The following is a 23,917-nucleotide window of genomic DNA, read 5'->3' on the forward strand; positions in this document are numbered from 1 at the left end:
TGAATAACAGACCAAGTTAATTTAGATATAATGTCCTGGGTGCAAATTGTTATGTCGATTGCTGATTGACTGGAACTCAGTGCAAGAGTTGGAGAACCATCATTTAAGTATATTAGATTACATTGTTCTATCGCCTCTAATAAAACTTTACCGTGAGTATCATTAGTTTCGCATCCCCATGCCATATTGTGAGCGTTGAAGTCCCCTCCAATCATGAATGGCGGAGGAATGTGTTGAAAAAAATGGATCCATTCTTCAACTGTTACTCTAATACGTGGTTCTTTGTATATGGATATTATATGTATAGGTTTATTGATCTTCTTCTTCTTCACGTGCCATCTCCGCGACGGAGGTTGGCAATCATCATGGCTATTCTGATCTTAGATGCTGCTGCTCTGAATAGTTCAATTGATGTGCATCCGTACCATTCCCTCAAGTTACGCAACCATGAGATTCTTCTTCTTCCTACACTTCTCTTGCCCTGGATTTTCCCTTGTATAATCAATTGAAGTAGGTTGTATCTCTCATTACGCATAACATGCCCCAGGTATTGCAGCTTTCGTGTCTTGATGGTTTCCAATACTTCCATTCTTTTGTTGATTCTTCTCATGACTTCGTTGTTTGTTACATGCTCGGTCCATGATATCTTCAGGATTCTTCTATACACCCACATTTCAAATGCTTCCAACTTTTTAGCAGTCGACGCGTTAAGTGTCCATGCTTCTATCCCATAAAGCAGAGTCGAGAAAATATAGCACCTTGCCAGCCTAACTCTCAAGTCCAATTTTAGTTCTCTTGCACTATCTAATAAATTTATTTCTTCTGCAATTATTTTATCTTTAATTAAAATTGCTGTACCTCCATAGCCATCTGGGCGATCAGATCTAAAGCAATTATAACCAGCGAAGTTATAAAAATTTTCTGGTTTAAACCATGTTTCTGATAACATGGCCACATACACATTTTTTTGAATAAGTAAGGCTTCTAAATTTGGTTTATTAGAAACTGCTGAGCGGCAGTTCCATTGTAAAAAATTTATAGGACTAGTTATGTCTGAGAAGATGACGTTTGTCCATGTAAGTCTTCTTGCAAGATCGATGCCGTACTTAAGTATTTATTAATTTGTTGTATAATCTCTGTTTTTGATGCATCTAAATTTTCAGTGAGTTTTAATAAACTAATTATATTAAGAACCAATTCTAAAATTACATTATTTAAATCTAATGATACTCCTTGTGTCTGCAAATTTGTTGTATTTCTATTCTCTGTATATTTAGAGGTATTATAAATACCACCTTTTTGTCTAGGGATATTTATTGGGGAAATTATTTCTTTTCTAGCTGATTCCAAAGGATCGGGAGTACTTGGACGTTGTCGTTTTAAATTTGAGTTTTCTGGACTACTGTTGGTATAAAACATTTGTGAAGAGAACTTTTTTGCGAACGAACCAGTTTGATTTGAAGTTACTTGGTAGGACTGATCATTGGTATTAGAGTTGGTTGTCAAGGAAGAACTATTATGTCTGGCGGCGATATTGGCATATGATTTTTTCGGTATTTGTTTACAGGCATCAAAGAAATTTAAATTTAATGATGACATTGTATTCTTGATTTGTTTTTGCCTAGAGAACTCAGGGCATGCACTTAGGTGTGTCGTAAAATGATTACCTTGGCAGCTGAAACAGCTAGGAGTATATATATTTACTGTACAATCTTTTGTGTTATGAAAATCATGACATTTATTGCACCTGGGACGTGCTTTGCATTGAGATCCAAGATGTCCAAAACGAAGGCAAGAGAAACATAATAAAACTTTTTGAACATAGGGTTCGACTTCTTTAATTACTTTATTAATTATGATATATTTTGGAAGAGTTTGAGCTTTAAAATTTACAATACATGATTTGGTTGGAACCTTGTCTATTACTGTTTTATCTTCGATATGTTTTTCTACCTTTCTATTTATTCTTCTAACTGAAGCTACTTCAAACTTACAGTGCATATCGTATTGTTTAATTTTATTTTTGATGTATTCCCCAGAAAATTCAGTATCTATATCTCTAATTATACCCTGTCTATGTAGTATAAACTTTGGAACGTAAACATCAAAATTGTTGTTTGTAAATAATGAGCAAGTTTTTTGATTGATTAAAAAATTGGCCGATTGATAGTCTTTTAATTTAATTCTGATTCTATTCTTGCCGATTGAATCAATACTAGTAATTTTGTTATCTAAATTTGGAAAATTTGATAGTATATCACCGATTTTGATGGCATTTATCTTACCTTTAAAATCAGGAGTATTATTTTCTATATATACATGAAAAGGACCTGTATCACTGCTCTGATATAGAAATTGTTCTCTTACATTTTCTGTAGAATTATTAGAAGTTTTACTACTTACAGTTTCTCCGTTGTTTTTTGAGTTACCGTCCCAGCTGTTGTTTATATTGGATTTTATTTTTTCTATACTAACATCTTCCTCCATCCGGCTAATATCTGGAGGTTTGTCTGGTGGTCTCCCCGCATAATCCATATCAAGTTTTTAATAACTTAACACTTAACACTTTGAATCTATCTTACACTTATGAACACTTATCGTATCCAAACAGTAACCCCCAACGGGGGTAAAATAAATTCAATTACACTGAACTTTTATATTTTTCTTAGTCTTCTACGTTAATGTGCTTCGAACGACAAAACAACTTCCTCGTACAAAGGCCACAACTGTACTGAGGACTTCTTAAATCACAAAAATTCACGGAGAACTTTTAAATGCGTAATTTAACTTTGACAGTTATTTTGACAGTCACTTTTTGTCTTGCTTCAGCAATCAGTGTCTACCTACACTTATATTCTTCCTTTGTTTGTTTTGGGTTATTCTACATGTATACTTGTGCTGGTGTTGTTTTTTATTCTTCACAGACTAAAATTTTAGTAATACAACACAACAAAGGTATAAACTTTTCTCGCTCGGAGGTAGCCTCCAAGATTTGCACACATCAGAAATGCTACCGACGGGTAAAGTAGAAGCACCCAGGACTGAAAGAAGGAAGGTCATAGTTTATAATTTAATATTGAAGGTAGAAATAAAGTTACATAAGGTGTTTATTTATTTGTATTTTCATTAATATTTGTGAGGATTGTGCAAATATTTATGGGAGTGGGAAGTTTAGTTTTAGCTAATTCGGCATACAAGTCGAAATGTGGGTTTTGATTTAAGCGACATTCTAATAAAATATGGTTTAAGCCTCCCACTTGGCCACATTCGCAATAAGGATCATCTTTGACTCCAGTTCTAAATAGATGAAGAGGGGATGAGCAATGACCCGTTCTCATACGGATGATCGTAGTTAAATGTCTCCTACTGATATAAGCGAATGTATTAAACCATGGTAGTGTGTTGATTCGTTTATTAATTTTGACATAGAATGAATTACTTGTGCCATATCCTTCATACCATTCAGCTGCCCAGTTAGACCAAATCTTTCTTTTTAAGTAGGGTGTAAAATTTGAAAACTGTTGTTTGATATTCATGGAAATATTCAGGAAACGACCTATATTGGCAAGATGGTCAGCCTTGTAGTTTCCAGCAATACCAGTATGTCCTGGGATCCATGCTAGTAAGATTTTGATATTATTGTTCCTTGCTAAGATAATTCCTCTTTTCGTTAAATACGATATATGTTCTGTGTCTTTAGAAAACCCTGTTTTTTTGATTTTTTGTACTGCACTTTAGGAGTCAGAAAAGATAATGACTTCTGTGATATTTTGTTCCAGTATAATTTGGACTGCACGATTGACCGCGTTTACCTCTGCTGTACATATTTGGATATGATTGGGTAGTTTAGATGAAAATAAATAGTTTATATCTGGGGAAAAACTCCAAATCATTTTTTGTAATGTTTTCGTTCAGAATTCCTATTGGTTGAAGTTGCAATTCCAGTTCATATGCATGACAAGGAAGAAATTTACTAGAATGTAGGTTCTGCAAATAAGGTTGGATTTTTCTAAGAGTTGCTATCAATATGGGTTTTTCCTTATTTCTCCAGTATTTATTGTCCATATTACAAAGTGCTTCTAATTCAATGATTGGTTGAATGACAGGGTTGTTTTAACACTTAGGTTTTTTAACAAAAATTTTGTTGTGAGCCATTCTCTTCTGTATTTTAATGGCAGTTCTCCAGACTCTGATAACAAGGCTTAGATTGGAGTTGACTTCATGCATCCTGTGATAATCTGGATACTTTGGTAGTGCATCTGATCTAGTTTCTTCAATATATATTTAGGGCATGTAGATAGGAATTGACCCCCATAGTTCAAATGACTTAGGATAAGTGCTTCATGGATCACTTTTATTATTGTTGGGTCACTGCCCCACCATGTTCCACACAAAGCACGCATTACATTCAGTGCTTTACCTATTTTGACTTCCAGCTGGTTAATGTGTGCCTTCAATTTAAGGTTCTTTTGTAAAACCACTCCTAGGTATTTAATTTTATCTACCCACTCTATATGTTGTCTCTTATAACTGATATTTCAGGGCAATATTTTGGTATTACTCTTTGTAAACAAGATAGCTTTAGATTTGCCCACAGAGATGTTCAAATTATGATTCTCCAGCCAGGCCTCAAGATTGGCTAAATATTTGTTTATTTTTGATATCATATTTTTAACGTTCACTCCTTTGATTAGATTTACAAAATCGTCAGCATACTGTATGACTTTGGCATTTTTTGGGAACACGTCGTGTAATGAATAGGTATATATATTGAATAGCATTGGACTTAATGGTGATCCTTGTGTTAATCCAGTGCTAGTGGTATTTGGGCCATGTACTAACACAGAGTTACCTTTGAAAAACAGTTCTCTGCATTTTAAAAAGTCATATATGAGATTAGCTAAATCATGTGGTATATCCAAATGTATTAATGTAAAGTACAGTTTGTCAATACTAACATTATCATATGCTGAATGGATATCCAAGAATATTTCTATTGTACATTAGGGTGGAACGAAAAAGTCGAAGTCTTTTTTTTTTGTGCTTGTGCGGAAAAGTTGCGTTTTGATGTATAATAAAACTGTAAAAAATATTTTTTGGATTTGACCCTATCTTCAGGTTCCATATTGAATTTAAATTTTTGGAAATAACAAAAAAAAAATAAAATTTAAAAAATTAATTTTTTTATTAGTTTTTTTAATCAAAATAATTGTTTTATGATACAATATACATTTTATGATTGGTAGTCTGATTTTGTGTTAAAAAACGGCATAATATTTCTAGACTGCAACCTTGAACGAATAAAGCCATCCCTTGATTCTGGTCCATAAACAGCAGCTGGTGCTTCAGTTACTAATTTAACAGTTCTTTCGACAGATTGGGTATGATAGGAGCAGTATAAGACCTCTATTTTGTTGTGATTCCCGGAATCAATCATATCCCTTACATTTTCATTGGAAATATGTTTTAGCAAAGGCGGAGCCGTAACACTGCATTCAGAAATAGAAATTAAGTCAATATAATCTTCAGCACTAAAATTTAATGTTGGTATTTTAAATCTTCGGATCTTTTTTTCTTTCTGACTTTGTCTAGCTTTCAGCACTCTGCGTAGTTCTAGCTCCCGTATATGTTTTCGTTCATCTTTTATCATTCCGAGTAATAAATTTTCGGGATGGGCAAAATAAGCATTCCTTTGGATAACTGCATCGACAATTTTTCTTTGGTCAACTGGTAGAAATCGTGAATAATGGATCATTCGCCATAAATGTTTTGAACCATCAGAACAGCTAGGATACAGTTTTATATAAAACCAAACTGGTGCATACACTTTTTGGATGAAACTTACTAACATAATTAATTGAGGGCTGGGACAGGTTTTTGAAGGCTCAAATCGTTAGGACATTTTCCTGCAGAAACTGCTTGACTGATTTGATACAAGTACTTCTGATCGGTACTAAGGTCTGTTGTTTCTAATAATACTGGTAGGTTGTTTTCTATTGCAACGAAATTGACGACAGCTTTCTCTTCACAGCGTTCCAGAAGTTTTCCTATTGGCCCTGAAAAACCAAGTGGTCCACTGGTGCGTCCATCTAACTGTTGTATTAAATGACGTAGAGGTAGTTCGTTGCAATGAAATAAGCATACTAGCCATTGAAGTGAGGTGCCGCAGTATTCTTCCAGTTTTCTTATAACGCCTACTTGAGGGCTAGTGTTCACTACCGTACCATCGCATCCAACTGCGCTTAACTTCGATATATCAATATTATTTTTCAGGATGAATGTCTGTATGCTATCCGCGATGTTTGCAGCCGATCCTGATAAAGGAGACACGTGCCCTAGATATCGAGAGCCTGGTTCTTCAATAATTGTTACATGTTCTTCTGTAACTACTTTTCTATAAAACTTTTTGCCTTTTTTTTGTTGCAAGACAGTCTTGTCTTTACGCCCATCAAAAAATATACTTCTGATTGACAGTTCCTCCTTCTGCTTCTGGAGTGAACGTCTATGAGATGCACGCTGTCGCCTTATTTTCATTCTATTAATTACTTTCGATGTATCAGTCACAGTTATAACTCCCATATCTTTTAAGACCGCTGATGCTATAATTGCAGCAGAACGATCGGAGACCCCGGTTCTGTCGCACGCCGAAGCTAAACTTGGCAAGCAAATCCGCATTTGTGACGTAGATGGTTGGACTGTAACTGTTGACAAAGGGGCTATGAATTCTTCTTCATGATCATCTGCATCAGAAGAATTTGAGTCAGACAAGTTGCTACTTATGGAACGATTTGAGGAATCAACGGTACATGCTTTAAGAACAATTTTTTCAGTATTATATTTTTGAGAACTTGCCTTTGCCTTCGTGGTTCTTTCCATTTTCTTCCTTATTGTAGCAGATGCTGCAATATCCACTAGTCCAATTGCCATTTTTCTACAGGATCGTTGATCTTGAAGAAAAATTCGCTCATTTTGTGGTACTTTCTTGGTTTTATCACAAGTACACTCACACAGTGTTCCACTCATGTTGCACTTGCAAGCCGCGATATCAAATAACTTTTCACACTCATTTCGAAACTGGCAAATCTTTTCTTTGTATGAATTAGATGCTTGCTGAGTTTTTGTGTATCGCTTCAGCTTTTGATACTCTGTATAAATATTTTTGATCATATCTTGAATGCGCTTATGCGATAATGTTGGAATAGAAGCTTTTATCCATATTTGTTCTACTTTCGTTGCAACGGCATTCGAGGCGTCGGCGATAGATGGATCTTTATTATTATTTGTCAACTTAAGTTCATTACGAATAAAGAGAAAGCACTTTAGAATGTCACACTTAGTGGGTAAAACACGATCATTGAAAACACCAATAATTGTTCCTAGTATTTCACAGTTCAAACTACTTCGCGTTGACATTTCGAAGAATATGTTTATATACGACACGTCTGTGTGAGATAAGAAACTCAACATTACTGTTATCTGTTGTTGTGTCACTATGCCTGCGTGAATGGTTGCAAGATTGATGTAACATCTGCGTCTGCGTTTTTCCCTTCTCTACCTACTTGATCTACAACTGGCGTTGTTTGGAACACGTACTTCATACCATCAAGCTTCAATGGCATTATGGAACCTGACAGGAGCGTCATTTGAAATTTTGATATGGGGGTGGGGCAAGCATTATATATACCATACATTATATATGCAAACATAATACAAAATTGATCTATTTTTTGTAAATTTCAGTCATTTTCAGGGCCAGGGGGAGGGGGCAAATTCCCCCTTGACCCTATCAAATGACGCCTCTGGAACCTGAAAACATCGTTTAATTTCAAAATAATTTGGCATAAGATGCTTTTCAATCCTAAAGACGACTGTTGATCACAGCCAAATCGATTTTTTCAACAAAAATATTTTTTTTGTTTTTTTCATTTTTCAAATCCAATATGGAACCTCAAGATTTTTTTTATTTCAAAATGCTTTCGCACCGTTTGTTTTCATTACCTGACACAACTTTTAAACGATAGCCACAATCATTTTTCTCTTATTTTATTTTTTTGGCCTTTTTCGTTCCACCCTATTGTACATTCATTATTACTAAATGATTTTTGGATTTCAGATGTCAAAAAGGATAGACATTCTAAACAACCTTTACACCTTTTAAAACATAGCTGCAACGGTCCGAGGATTTCTTTATTTTCTATAAGCCATTCCAACCTATTTTTGATTCTAAAACTTTACCTACACAAGAGATGAGGAAATAAGCAGATAGTTAGTTGCGGTGAGTTTATCTTTCATAGGCTTAAGAATTGGAATTATTAATGACTGTTTTCATTCAATCGGGATGGTCATTGTACTTAAGTATTTGTTTAAAATTTGTAACAATAGTGATGATTCTGAAGGAGGTAGATTTTTAATCATAGAGTATGAAATTAAGTCAAGTCCCGTAGAAGATTTCTCTTTAGAATTGATTATGTATTTGTATTCATTAAAAGTAAAAGGGGAACTTGTATTGCTAGTTTGTATACTTTGTTAATGTAAATGGATACTGGGAAAAGCCAAGGAATTCAGTATCTCTTGTGCCATATTAGGATTAGGAAAGGAGTTATTTGGGCTATTACCATATCCAGCTATTTTCCTAACGTTATCCCATATTGTCTTGATTGGCGAGTTTTTATTAAGGCCTTCTACAAATTTCCTAAAATAATTCTTCTTTTTTTCTTTAAGGAATCTTCTAGCTATAGCACATTTGTTTTTTACTATTAAATCATTTTGTAAGTTGAATGTTGATTGGAATTGCTTTGTTGCCTTAATTCTGTATTTAATGACTTCAGTGCAAGATTCGTCCCACCATGGGATATGATACTGTTTATTGACATTTGATTTGTACAATGGGATGGACAACTGTGCAGCTTCATTTATTAAATCTGCAAATGATCGGTAGTTCTTACCTGGAAATGCTGTAAATGATGACTCTAATACCGAGGTATATTGGTCCCAATTAGCTATTTTGAAGTTTCTTTTATTCCTTGGTGGTATGTGGATGGTAATGTTTTGGACACCAATTTTGCACGTTGTGGGTAGATGATTACTAAATCCACCATTTAAAAAAACTTGTTCAAGAACATCCAATGTTTGGAAGATATTTCTCCCATTGAAATTATTACAGGGGCTACCCCAAGCCTTATGGTTGGCATTCAGGTCTCTCATTATTATTATTGGTTTGTTGATTTTCTGGATCAGTTTTATCTATTTTTGTTTAGATATGGTATTTGTATTAGGGACATAGGCATTACGTAGATTAATTTAGAATTTAGGTAGAAAGATTGCTTGGAATTGAGAGTTGTTATTAAATTTATAACATAAAGATATTTCATAAAATTCTACTTCATTCCTAATAAGGATGGCTATACCACCATATGAATCATCTCTATCATTTCTAATTATTTGATAGCCCTTGCATCTGTAATTTGGTTATTATTTAACCATGTTTCATTTAGCAATAATATGTTAGGATTGTATTATTTGATAATTATTTTTAAGTTATTTACGTTAGCATTATATAATCTCATATTCTATTGTATTATAGTCAAAGGAGTGAAAACCTTTTTTTTAGTTTGGCTTAGTATTCTAAAGCATCAGATACTGTCCCATCTTCCATTCCAAATCATAGGTTATGTTATTTGTTGAGCTGCTTATAATTGTTTTATATTGTAATAATTAGATGAGTTAGGGTATAAGTTTCTTAGAAAGTTGTTTACAAAAGATACTACCATCTCTTTATGTTGTGGTGGTAGTAATGACATTGCATGGGATATTTCATGTTCAGTTTCGTTATTTGTACTGTAACCTTTTGATATTGATGGCATTGATTGAGAGTTTGTTGCCCAGTTCAATCTTCCCTTCGGATTAATTAGTTGGGCACTGTGTTGTTTTTGTCATATCCTGTCATGTCTGGTTTCTTTCTTTTGCTGGGTAGAGATTTGACGATTTAATTATATTTTGGTATATTTGTGTCATTCTTTATGGCTTCTATTCTTCTTTCTGTGATATCTATTATATTATTAGGCTTGGATTCTTTATGCAAGACAGGAAAACACTCTTCGTTTAAAGAGTATTCCCTGTTTTCATTTTTTGGTATTTGTATGTTTGCTTTGTAATATGAGATTTTAGAGAAAGTTTAGGCTTTTATTTCTTTTTGTCGTTGGAATTCTTTACATTTTTTATCTTTAGAGATACGATCATGATTCTTACAATGAATGCAGTACGTTTCACAATTCGAGACCTCTCCGTGTTGGTTTTTCTCACATTTCTGGCACTTTGGGTTCCGTCTGCATTGATTATTACTGTGACCATACAAAAGACAATTTCCACACATCAGAACTGGGCTGATATATGAAATAACCCTCACGGGCAATCCATACACAAGAACCTCTCTAGGCAGTGCTTTTCCTGTAAATGTCACGCATATGGTAGTTGTTTGTACATAATTATGTTCTTTTCCCCTTTTCAAGAATTCTCCTATTAGTCTTTTTATATCAATTAATTTACAGGAGGCCAATTTTGTTTCAATTGAATTTTTAATTTCCACTTCAGATATTTCTTTGTATATGTTTCTTATTATACCCTTACAGGTGACATTGTGATTTGGATAAAAACATTATATTGTAAACTCTCCCATTTTTTATCATTCACAAATAGATTTGCTGATTTGAAATCTTTAAAAACAACACCTAACCGGTTTTTTCCTTTACGGTTAAATTTAATGTTTTGCTGTAGGTTTAAGTTAAATATTGTTTTAGCAATACTGAAGTCGTGAAAATTTCCCATAAATCTGGCGGGGGGTCAGGAGGTTTATCAGGATCGAGGTTAATAGTCTCCATTTTCGGCTGGAGGAACCGTGTACTTTATTACTTGTTACTATTAGGGTAACGATATTGCGATATGATCGGGTTATAACCAAAGGATTGTTAGTAATACCCTTATTATCTATAAATACCTTGAGTTTTTCTGCAATAGATGTTATCACAACAACGTTTGAGCACTGAATCCCCACCGAACAACACCAAAATGACCAATGCAATCCTCGAAAATATTTAACTGCCTCATACAATAACTGTCATAATATCATATTGTCTTTAACTATATCATAATTTGATATTTTGCTTGTGTCAGGATATGAAATGTTTATTTATTGTTTATTGTTCATCCACTAACAAACAAGAAATTATGGGATAAATAAATAATTAGCAAAAATATTGCGAGATATTAAATCTGTTTAAATTAGAAGAATGCAAAATATACTTTGATATGATAGAAAAACTCACCTAAATAAACGATGAGACTAGTTGGAGATAGAGTATTTTGCGTTTTCAATGTTTTTACGCAATGGGCTACAGTGATCAAATGATATTTACTAATAAGAGTTGCGCCACATATGTATTTTAGATCTGTTCCACTTGAGTAATAGAGGGCTGCGTGCCAAGGAAATTCTCCTTCCCTTGTTGGTTCTCCATATGTTATTAAGGGTTGAGCAGGTTTCTGGAATAAATAAGTAAAAAAGAATTAGGAAATTAAAATAGAAGTTTTTGGAACAAAAATAAATTACCAGAAAACATTAATAATATGGTAGTGGTATTATACAATCACCGGCACGTACAATGGGTGCCCCTTGAATTTTTGATAAAATTGTCGAAACAGACTCTGTTTTTATTGTAAGCTTTATCAACGAATGGCATACTTAGATAGAGGGTTTTAAGGTATTTTTTATATAGGAAATGCGTACTAAAAACTTTTATTTAAAGAGAACTATACAAAATTACAAATTAATACAAAAAAAAATAAAAAAAATGATACCTATTCAACTATCTTCAGAAACAAAATAAAAATAATAAAGAAACAGTTTACAAAATTACTTCTTGATTTAATCAATACCTCGTATTACCTCCACGAGCCTGTATAACGGCATTCATTTTTTTGGGCATAATTCTAATTAAGTTTAAAATTTATTCTATGACATTGCTTTCCATTCCTATAAAATAGGCACTTTGAGCTAACCTAAGGTAAGAGCAGCAGATATTCGGCATCGAATACTTCTACCTAGCATGTTCCAAACATGCTCAATGAGATTTAAATCGAGATTGTGTAAAAGTTATTTTTAATGCCTTAGAAATAGCCAATAGTTTAGTTAACCACGAAGTTATATTAAAAAATGAGTTAATAGCATTTATACGTAAATTTTACACTCACAAAAAAGGAGTTGTCAGGTTGGTAGATACATTCTTTTCTGAAGAATATTTATTAACGGCTATCAAATCAAACAAACAGGTATCAAGTGTCATTCGTATGAAAAGGAAAATTATAGATTCTGATGGAAACGTAGTTTTGGTAAATAGACAAATGATAATAGTAGAATTTTTAGGAAATGAAATTCCAAAATGTATACAAATAAATTTACGCAATTTTCATGTTGAACCTTACATACAACCCGTTGTACAGTGTTTCAAATGTCTGAGATATGGCCACTCAGCTAGACAATGTAAATCAAAAAATGAGAGATGCCAAAAGTGTACAGATACAAGTCATACAAAAGAGGATTGTATAGAAAATAATTTGTGTATTTATTGTAATAATAACGACCACCCCTCAATTTCACGTATTTGTCCTGTATATGCAAAGCAAAAGGAGATAAAACAAATTATGTCAGTTGAAAACATTTCTTTTAAAAAGCCGAAAATATATACAATAATCCATCATATGCGAAGGTGGCTACGAATAACCGTTTCTCTATTTTAAACAACGATAACAATTTTCCAACTTTACCGAATACTTCTGGCGACAGTCCATCATCTAATATTATTTTTAAAAAACCAAAACCAGCTTCCAAAGTGAATACTATTAAAACAATTAAACGAACACACCCAACCTCTCCTACACCAGATACGATGCCTGTAAAAAAATCTTTTAAACCTAGTCAAAAACCTAAACCCATTATACCTAACCCCTACAGAGAAGAATTTATGGACTATAAAGAGAAAACTATAATGTTAATTACCTCCTTCATAAATAAATTTCAAAAAAAATTTCAATTACCACCAAATACTCTCATGGAATCTAATATCCGGGACTTTGTAGAAAGTGCATTTGTTCCAAGTGATCCAAATTATGCCATGGAAACATATAGTGAATCAGATTCAAGTGAAAAACTATTTTACTGATTAAACTTTAAAAATGGCTAATAAACAAACAATTAAAAACCAATTAGTAATTTTGCAGTGGAATAGTAGATCAATAACATCTAATAAAAATAATTTGTTAAATTACCTTAATAAAAACCATGTTGATATTATCATACTTTCCGAAACTTGGCTTAGGTCTAATAGTAATTTTAATATAAAGGGATATAATTTCATTAAAAGGTGTCGTGATGACGGATATGGCGGAGTTGGTATATTTATCTTAGAAACAATTAACTATCAAGAAAGTGAAATAATTCAAAATTTTTCAAGGGGCATTGAAGTATGTGCAGTATTTATTCCAGATATAAATATTTCTTTCGTTTCAGTATACAAACCTTCAGACATAGCAGCCACAAAAAAAGGTTGGTTAAACTTATTGGTACAGTTTGATATCTCTCGTACAATTTTTTGCGGCGATTTTAATGTACACCATTACAGGTGGGGCCCTATTCCGGAAGATCGCGGGAGAAAGGATTTAACAGAAGCTTTAGATTTTTTGGAACTAATTACTTTAAATGATGGATCGCCCACTAGAGTTAATCCCAATGGTAATCACTCTGCAGTTGATTTAACTCTTATCTCCCCTTTTTTGGCAGATTTGGTAAAGACACTTTAGGTTCTGATCACTACCCTATTCAGATTCAGCTTCAAATTGCTCCCATATATTTCGAAATCAATCCGGCAACCAAGTGGAATGACGGTCGTGCCGATTGGTCAGCCTTTCAAGCATTTACTGAAAATGAAATCAGTACAAATTTATCTCTAAATGATTCAGATAACTGTCGAATAACAAAAAAATTATTTGAAGGTATATCTTCAGCAGCATTTGCATCCATGTCCGTTAAAAAACCTTTCATTCCTTCTGTCCCAAGGCCCTATTGGTGGGACGAAGAATGTTCTGATATAGCTGATAGTCGCTCCCACGCACTTAAATTGTTCAGAAGACAAGGAAATATTACAAATTATCTGAATTACCAAAATATTGCAGCAAAGGCTAAACTCATTTTCAAGTTAAAACAAAAAAATAGTTGGATAACCTTTCTTAATCAAATCAATAGATCTACACCCCTTTCAAACATTTGGAATTGTGTAAAAGCTATAAGAAACAAATATCATAAACAAAAGAAACCTCCATTGCACGAAGATTTAATTGAGGATGTTCTGAATCAGCTGGCCCCGCCTTCGGTCTCTAATGTCGATGTAGACAATCAAATAAATTTTCATTTTTGTTCTACTTTAGATACTATGTCTAAAACTTTTACCTATTCAGAGTTAATTTTCGAATTAAACCAAACCAGAAGCACGGCTCCCGGTTTGGATGGTTTCACATATAAAATTTTACACAATCTTCCAGTTTCAGCTAAACAAATAATTTTAAAAATTTTTAACAACTGGTGGGTAAAACAAGATTATGCTGAGGATTTAAAAAATATTGTTATATGTTTAATTAAAAAACCATCTAAAGATCCAAAATTACCCTCATCATATCGACCTATATCGTTAATGTCTTGTCTGACCAAGACTTTTGAACGCATGATTAAGTTTCGCCTAGAACATTTTATTGAAAGCAATTCTCTCCTACGCACTACACAGTATGGATTTCGGAGAGGCCGTAGTACGATAAATGCATTGACCCATATGGTTACAGATGCACAAATATGCTTATCTGATAACGAATACATGTTATGCCTATTTGTGGACCTAAAAGGTGCATATGATGTGGTTGATTTGAGTATTTTAAAAAATTGTGTAGAATGGGTATCAGCAAACAGGTATCAAATAACTTAATAAATTTGTTTCTAAACAGAAAAATTTATATTCGTGACCACAGAAATGTACTTCACGGGCCAAGAACAGTATATAACGGTTTGCCACAAGGAATCAATATTGAGTCCACTTTTAATTAATGTATACACAGCAGAGCTGCATAGTTTGATGGATGACACTATAAAAGTTTGCGGATGATATTTGTTTCTATACTATCCATAGTTCATATGAACGATGTATTACAGATTTAGAGTATTTTTTTGCTGCATGCGTGATTGGTTACATACTATGGGTTTTAGTGTTTCACAGCAAAAGACAGCGGTTATGTGTCTTACTAGGCACAGACTTAAAACACCCGATTTGTATACCATAGGTGATTTTACTATACCCGTAGTGAAAGAATATAAATATCTTGGCATCTATATAGATAATAAACTCCTATGGACCAGCCACATAAAACACGTAAAGCAAAAATGTGAGAAAGGTCTCAACCTTCTGCGTGTAGTTTCGAAATATAAATGGGGTGCAGATGTTAAAATATCTCTTACTTTTTACAAGTCATACATCCGCTCAATAATGGATTATGGATGTACTATTTATGCTTCAACTAGCAAATCAAACTTATTAATCTTAAGACAGAATTCAATATAAGGCAATTAAAATAAGTCTAGGAATTATGATTACAAACAACGCAAGCTTGAGTACCTCGGCCACGTGATGCGGAACGAAGAAAAATATCGAATTCTTCAACTTGTTATGCAGGGTAAAGTATTTGGCAGAAGAGGACCGGGACGCCGTCGTATCTCGTGGTTGAAAAATCTCCGACCTCAGCGGAGCTGTTTCGCAGAGCAGTCAACAAAACCATGATAGCCTTGATGATCGCCAACATCCGGACCGGATAAGGCACTGAAGAAGAAGAAGAAGGAATTATGATGTCGTCACCGAATTGTGCAGTTCTCGCTGAAGCACAAGAACTGCCTTTGTGCCTTCGAAGAGAGTACTTAGCTAATAAACAGCTAATAAAGTATAGGACGTTTAGTACATTTATGGTCAAAAAAATATCAAATATAGCGGTCCAGAATCTTACAAACAAATATTGGGGAATTAAAACGTCTCCCCCTCTTGCTGATGCTTTTATTGACACTGAAAGACATAAAGAACTAATACATAGTCAAAAAAGATATCCTATTTACGAAATCGATTTTGCAGCTTTAATATTTAAACCAACCATTATAATTCCAAACTATCCAGATTAAGATATTTCTATCAAAATTAATTTTCAAATCTATACTCTGTAATTTAGGAGAGAATAAAATCATCATCTACACGGATGGATAAAAAAAAAAGATTTAAAACAGGCTGTGCATTTTTAGTTTCTAATATTAACCATGTTGAGCAATATCAAGTCCCTCATTATTTATCGATTTTTAGTGCAGAAGCTATAGCTATTAGGAAAGCTTTAGATTGGTGCGAGATGAATTTACCTTTATCTATGGTAATTGTAACAGATTCTCTCTCAGTTTTGCATGCCATTAAAACCCCTTCTTTTAATCATTATAACAAAAATATTCTTCTCTCTATAAAAAATAGTCTATATAAACTGCAGGAGTATGGTGTACGAGTTACATTAGTCTGGGTTAGAGGTCATTCAGGGATAACTGGGAATAAAGTAGTTGATCTTGCAGCTAAAAAAGCACTTGACTCAGAATTGAAAGTAAACATGTGCAACCCATCAGATCTTATTAATTTATATAAGGCTGATGTTAGGGTTAGATGGGAAACTCAGTACAGTAAATTTTCAACTACATCAGAGAACCTCTATTTTAAACTTCAACCGGTTTTACCGACGAACATTCCTTACATCAATTCGTGGGATTATAATAGATATAAGTCATCAATTATATCACGTTTAAAACTTAATCATGGTCGCTTTCCAGCACATTTGTATAAGATTGGTATCTTAGATTCTCCGTGTTGTCCTCACTATCCAGAAAAACCTTTAGCCGATATAAATCACTAACTAACATAATAACATTTCTACTTTATTAGCACAACAAGAGAAAGAAATATACCTTTTAATCAAGTTTGTTTTAGAAGCAAAAATAGATATTTAGCTCATATATGGTTTAAATATGTGTATATGTATATATGTGTGTATAGCCGGTTATATATATATATATATATATATATATATATATATATATATAACCGGAGTTGGCACGCCCTGCCCCCACCTACGGTCACCTACCCAAGATGAGAGCAGCCAATTCCAGCTGCTCTGCCATATACCGTCATAGGAGAAGCGGCTGTGTCGGTCATCTAGTTACACTCGTTCGTGCCGTTCTTACCAGCATGCATGCGTGCGACTACCGCTGGGAGGAGTAAACCTCATGAAAAAATCTGCAATCTTCAAGTGTTAAGCGACCCGTACCTTGGATGAATGGCCTAGCGTCAGTTGGTCTCGAACGGAGCCCTCAAGGAGAATGGCATCTTCTCGTTGTATGGTAGCCTTAGTGAGGTAAGGGCGCACTGCCTTGCTGAACGGATATTTCGGCCCTACTCGTGGGAATTATATGGATATAAACAAAGCAAATGATGTTGAAGGAGCGAGAGGTAAGGGCTCGGGAGTGTTCGCTCGGTCTAAGAAGATCGGGCGAACGCTCCCGCGGCCCAAGCGCGTGTGTGGTGGAGGTGCTGCGGGTGAGACCTGCAAAACTCCAGGGCATGGTAGAGGTCAGAGTGGAGAGGGTAAGAGGAGAGATTAGACCGAGTTCTGGGTCCGAAAGTTCTCCAGAGCCGGTCGATTTAGACGACGCGGGCAATAGTTCGGACTGGTCCCAAGTGAGGGGCAAGAGAAAGAGGAGAGCGGAGTCGCCAAAATCGTCGAAGCATCCCCCTGTCAATCTCAATAGGGTTGAGAAGGAGATGTCCCGGTTAAAAGTTGAGTTGGAAGAGATGTTGAGGTTGACGAAAGTCAACGTCAACAACAAAATGGAAATCAAATCCGGTGTAAAAAAGATCAACATCCTGTTCTGCGGGTTGGAGAGGGAGATATCCCGTGCCGGGAATCTTATCTCTTTGGCCAGAAGACAGGGGCATAGTGAAAGAGAGGTACCAAGGAAGTGTGTGAGTTCGACGGGGATGCAGACGGACGCGTCTCTTGTCGGACGTGATAAAAGGAATGCAGGTGTGCAGGCTACAATTTCTGATGACCTGCAGATGAATGAGAATAGAGCGAATGAAATTCGAAAGAGTTGGGATGAGTGTAATGGGGCTGATGAAATCATGGATCTAGTCAGTCAAGAATGGCCGGAGGGGCTCTTCGAGAGGACAAGTATGTGTGAGGGTGGTCTCCTTGAATCCCCAGGTGGTGTGGCCGTTGCAATAAACGCGGACACGGCAGATGCCGCCACGATAGGTAAGCTTCGGGAGAGATACCCGGAACTGCCGGGAGTGCCAGTAATTGGCGACGCCAGCGGAGGAGTAGGAACAATGTTCTCGAGTGTGGGAGTATTGAAGGAGGATGAGCAACAGGTGTGCACGGAAAAGTGCATATACAAGCTCATTGTTGAAAAGGGAGAGGATCCTATAGCAGTGAAGTTCCTGTCGGTATGTAAGTTGCTGGGGGAGAAAATGGAAAAGTGTGGGAGAACGAGTGTTGGACTTGTCGCTCCGGCAGCTCTGGGAACTGAGGTGTCCAGAAAGCTTGCGGAGTGGGCGTTCAAAGACAGGAGTTTCAAGATCGTAGTGTTTGGAAAGAGTGGTAAAGAAGCAAGAGTGATGAAGCCCAAGGTGAAAAATGGAGTGGTGATTGTAGAGAAGACGAAGGACAAAACGTATGCCGAACTTCTACAGGGGCTCAGGACGGGCCTGTGTGACGGGAGTGATATTATTATTAAGAGAGTGTGAAAGACAAAACAGCAAGGGGTAGTCGTTGAGCTGGAGAGTGGTAGTGAGGTGGTAGAAAGGGTCAGAGAAGTTGTCGGCTCGATGCCCTCCTGCGTTGCGAAAGTAAAGACCAGGGGTAGTACAGCGAGGAGAAAACTTCTCTTGATAGGTATGGATGCGGTAACGACAGCCAAGGACGTCGCTGATGCAATCCAGAGTGGTGCTGGCAGCAATGCGTCATGCGAAGTGCTAGGAATCAGGCCTTCACGAAATGGCTTAAACGCCACTGTGGAGGTCGATGAAAATGTTGCGAATGTGTTGCTGAAAAAGGAACGACTGAAGGTTGGCTTTGTAGCATGCCTTGTAAGGGAGAAAGTGCCTATCCTGCGATGCTATAGGTGTCAAGCCTATGGGCATACCAGGAATAAATGTAAGGAAAAAGAGCGCAAGGGATGCTGGGGATGTGGCCAAGAAGGGCACATTCTCAGGGAATGCACAGCTAAGATAAAGTGTTGCATGAACTGCAATGTAAAGGGCCATTTGAGTGGGTCGAGAGAGTGCCCTAAGTTCAGATACCTGGTCGAAGAAGCCAGACGTTGCTCCGGGAGTGGGGCCTAAAGAGGCGCGTATCCTCCTCTCGACATGGCAACGAATTGCAGTGCTGAGCTGAGGATTCTCCAGACCAATGTGGGCAGGGCGAGACTATCACACGATCTCGCCCTGGCTTCCGCCGCTGAGGGGAGATATGATCTGCTCGTGGCGGCGGAACCGAACCCCACGTTGGTCAGGAATCGGGGCTGGTTTGACGCTCATATGGGCTATATATCAGTGAGAATGGAGAGATTGAATCTGGTCTGGTGCTATATTTCACAGAATATAGTGGTAGGTGAGTATGAGAATAGGTTAAATGCAATTATGGAAGAGGTGAGGCGAGTGGGTAACGAGTGCGTGGTGGTCGGCGACTTCAACGCAAAATATGCTGAATGGGGCTCGCCGATCACTGACACTCGGGGTCCAATGTTAATGGAATGGATCGGGGCACTAGATCTAGTGGTTTTAAACACAGGTTTGGAGCCAACTTTTATGAGAGGCGATTCCAAATCGTACATGGACGTCACCCTCGCCGCGCAGGGAACCGCCCGATGTGTCAAGTACTGGGCAGTACTGGCGGAGTATACCGGCATGGAGCACCAATTCATCGGCTTTTCGATTGGCAAGACGGGGGACATTGGGGGTAGACCCAAACCTCGCCTGTCGAGATGCCGGAGATATCAGGTGGACTGGGGTGTATATCATAGATGGGAGGTACATGAGGCTCGACGTCTTACACCTTCGGTGGAAGGTCTCGAGCAGGTTATGAAAGCCGCGATGCATATAAATAAAATTGGGACTGAGCGTACGGGTAGAATGCCTTACTGGTGGTGTGTCGAGATAGAGCAGCTGAGAAAAGAGTGCGTGGCCCTTCGCCGGCACTTGACAAGGGCGAGAATACGTCGGAGCGCGAAAGAGGTGGAACGTGTGGATAAGTCGTACCGTGCGAGGAAGAAGGAGTTGAATAGGAGGATCCGAGCCGAGAAGAAAAGGCACTGGAGGGTACTGTGTGACAAGCTGGAGGAGGACATCTGGGATGAAGGGTATAAGATCGCAATGAAGCACCTCGACGCCTGTGCTCCGTATGACATGCCATTGGACCAGAAGCTGGAGATAGTCATCGAACTGTTTCCACAAGGACGGTGGCATGGTGTGCGGAGAGACGTCGAGGCTGAGTGTGGGATTCCCTTTACTTTGGATGAACTAGCTGTGGCGGTGAGTTCCCTTAAGTCTAGTAGGGCTCCCGGTCTAGATGGTGTCCCACCTCAGGCGGTTATACGTCTGGGGCGTATGGAGCCCACGTGGCTGCTGGAGCACATGAATGTTCTTCTTGCCGCGCAGTCTTTTCCGGGTCCCTGGAAAATCTCGAGGCCCGTGCTCCTGCCTAAATTCAAGCCAGGAAAATATCGTCCTATTTGCCTTCTTCCTTGTATCGGAAAGCTGTATGAGAGAATGCTACGTTCGCGTATTGAGGAGGTGATTGTGATGTCTGGAGGACTGTCTCCGAGACAATATGGTTTCTGCCAGGGTAAAAGTACAGTAGCTACGGTGATCGATGTGCTCCGGGCGGCACGGGGAGTTGGGTCTAATCATCGATGGGTCGTTCTGATTCTCTTTGACGTCCGAAATGCTTTTAATACATTGCAGTGGGGTCACGTAATGGGCTCTTTGGAAGCAAGGAACTGTCCTGGGTATCTGAGAAGTGTGGTCGCTGATTACCTTTCCGAGAGGAAGATTGTGGTGGAAAATGGTGTGATGGTGGATGTAACGGCTGGGGTCCCGCAGGGCTCCGTCCTGGGTCCGACGTTGTGGAACCTAGCATACGACGGGGTCATAAACTGCGAATATGAGGAGGGTGTGACTCCCTTCGCATTCGCGGACGACCTTGTTATGCTGGTGGCGGCACGAGACAGGGAGGAACTCTTGCTTGGGATTACGCGTGCGTGTGTACTAGTTGAGGATTAGATGAGTGAGCATGATCTTTCTCTCGCAGAGGATAAGACGGGGGCTGTAGTACACAGAGGCTATAGAAAGAGGGAAAGGGTGGAATTTGAGTACGCGGGAGCGATAGTGGTGCCCAAAAAGTATGTTAAGTATCTGGGAGTTACTCTCCACCAGTTTGGGGGGTTACTTCTCCAATAGTAACCAGAGTTGGGGGGAACATCTAAGGACAGTAACCTGCAGAGCTATTCAGAGAATGGCTGCGCTGGGAAGGATAATGCCTAATATCGGTGGTCCCAAATCCGAAAGGAGAAGGGCGCCCCACGGTGTTGTGCAGTCTGTCGTCCTCTACGCGGCTCCAGTCTGGAGTATGGCGGTAGAAATACCAACTTACAAGAGGCTCATGGTACGCGTGGACAGAACTAGTCTGCTGCGGGTAGCATGTGCCTACAGAACTGTGTCAGCTGCCGCTCTGTGGGTTATCACCGACTGTGTTCCTTTACATGTGCTGGTGGGTGAAAGGGCAAGGATTCACAGTAGTAGGGGGCGGAACATTGGAGAGCGAGAAATGAATAAGATAAGACTGGCCGAGAGATTAGTCTCAATTGGTCAGTGGCAACAGGAGTGGGAGGCAACACGTGATGTGGCGAAGTGGACGAAGTCACTAATCCCGAACCTTCAAAGCTGGGTGGACTGTGGGCATAGGCAGCTAGATTATTATCTAACGCAAATGCTCACAGGCCATGGCTGCTTCCGCAGCTACCTTTTCAGGTTTAGGAGGGCTCAGTCCGATCAGTGCCTTTACTGTGGTTGTTCGGATATTGTGACACACACGATGTTGGAATGTGAGCGTTGGGCGGACGAAAGGGAGAAGTTTGTAAGAGAGTGTAACTGCAGAATGTTTAATTCCGTGAGAGAAATGGTGGAGAAAATGATGACGGATGAGTGGTGGTGGTCACGGATCCCCAAATTTATCAGGGAGCTGCTCTCTTCAAAAGAACGAGGGGAGAGGGAACTCGCAACAGAATTCTAAAACAAACGAGTAGCACCTTGTTGTGGTTCGGACTGTCGCAGGCTGAAATAAGAGCAAATGAGAGAGAGAGGCAGAGGTTGAAAGTCCTTAGTGGTTCGTGTGGGTGTAGTTTCCTCGATGAATGTGTCGGAGAAAGAATGGGAATCGGGCGATAGCAGGGCATCAGGAGAGATGTTTGCCTTAAACGGCCCTTCCATCCTGATGTCTGGTATGACAGAGGAGAGGTTTTAAGTTGGACGCCGACCGTCTCGAAGTGGTGACGGGACGAGATATCAAAGGTCTAAATTCCTTGGGCATCTCGCCCTGGCAGAGCTTCGCTAGGGTATTAGTAACCCAACACTACCTGTGTGAGTCATAGGTGTCTGTATGCAGATCTTCCTTTTCTCTTTAAATATGTAAAAAAAGACAGAAAATGAATAAGACAATATCCATCATTATAATTTTTACCTAAATGCCCTATTAAAATAAAAGATTACATCGATATTAGGAGAACAGAGACACACTCTTTTCGCCTAGGGACCTATCAGGGCATTGATTTATATAAGACACAACACTAGGTCACGGAGAGGAAGAAGTTATACAAATGGTTTAAAACAAAGATAACAAGATTAACTAAATAATTTGAAGAATTTAGAGAATAATAATGATAATTTGCTGTCTTTTAAAAATTTAATTAAAGAGTTGTAAATATCTACAGAGCCAAGTGATAATAAATACAGTATGTTCCAAAGAACTGCTATTTTCTATTTTAATAAATCATTTATAAGTTTGGATGAGTAGACTGTGTTTTTAGAACAACCAAAAAATATATTATCTAAATCACTTTCCTCTCCACAATGCTCACATTTGTCATCATCCAAAACCTGTGTTTTAAAAAAGTGTTTTGGATAACATGCGTGCCCGAATCGTATTCTAATAATGGAAGTTATGTGCCTCCTGGAAGCTCTAAAAGACTTGTACCAAGGACATTTGGGAATATCTGACTGAATTATAGAGTATCTATTTTGGTTCACAAAAGAGTATTCCTTCCACTGGTAGCTCCACTCTTGAAGCAATGATGACTTGCCAGAAACAATACTATCAGAAAGCGTTACTTTATGTAGAATACCAGTGGTGAAATTCCATTCCACTCGATATAAATTTTCAACTATGCCGATATTACAATTCTTAGAAGGAATAAAGGAAGATATTTAACGGTACTTCTTGGGGTAAGAGCCCGCTGCTACCTGTCTATATAATTTGGATGTTATCAGAGTTAGTTGAGAAAAAGCTATTAGAGGTCCCGTCATTTTGGAAGGCATCTAATTTGCATATTATCGCACTGGGCTGAGGTCAAAATTTAAAATTTCTACCTAAGCCACGCCTTAGCCACCCAGCAGTGCAGTTGAGAACAAGTTGTGTGTGTTAAAATTAAATATTAGATAATTTTATTTTCAAAAAATCTTGCTGAAAATGGACGGAAAAA

At 37.6% G+C, this 23,917-nt stretch overlaps 1 protein-coding gene across 2 annotated transcripts in view; it reads right to left on the reverse strand.

Moving 5' to 3' along the window:
* Positions 1 to 23,917, reverse strand: part of LOC140436999 (chymotrypsin-like elastase family member 2A) — a 334,702-nt gene that overhangs the window by 95,198 nt on the left and 215,587 nt on the right. For both annotated transcript variants that reach the window (XM_072526211.1, XM_072526210.1), the window contains exon 4: positions 11,322 to 11,535. In XM_072526211.1, the coding sequence (XP_072382312.1) occupies positions 11,322 to 11,535 (214 nt within the window). The remainder of the gene's footprint in view (positions 1 to 11,321; positions 11,536 to 23,917) is intronic.

This window comes from Diabrotica undecimpunctata, chromosome 3, assembly GCF_040954645.1.
Source record: "Diabrotica undecimpunctata isolate CICGRU chromosome 3, icDiaUnde3, whole genome shotgun sequence".
Classification (NCBI taxonomy): Eukaryota; Metazoa; Arthropoda; class Insecta; order Coleoptera; family Chrysomelidae; genus Diabrotica; species Diabrotica undecimpunctata.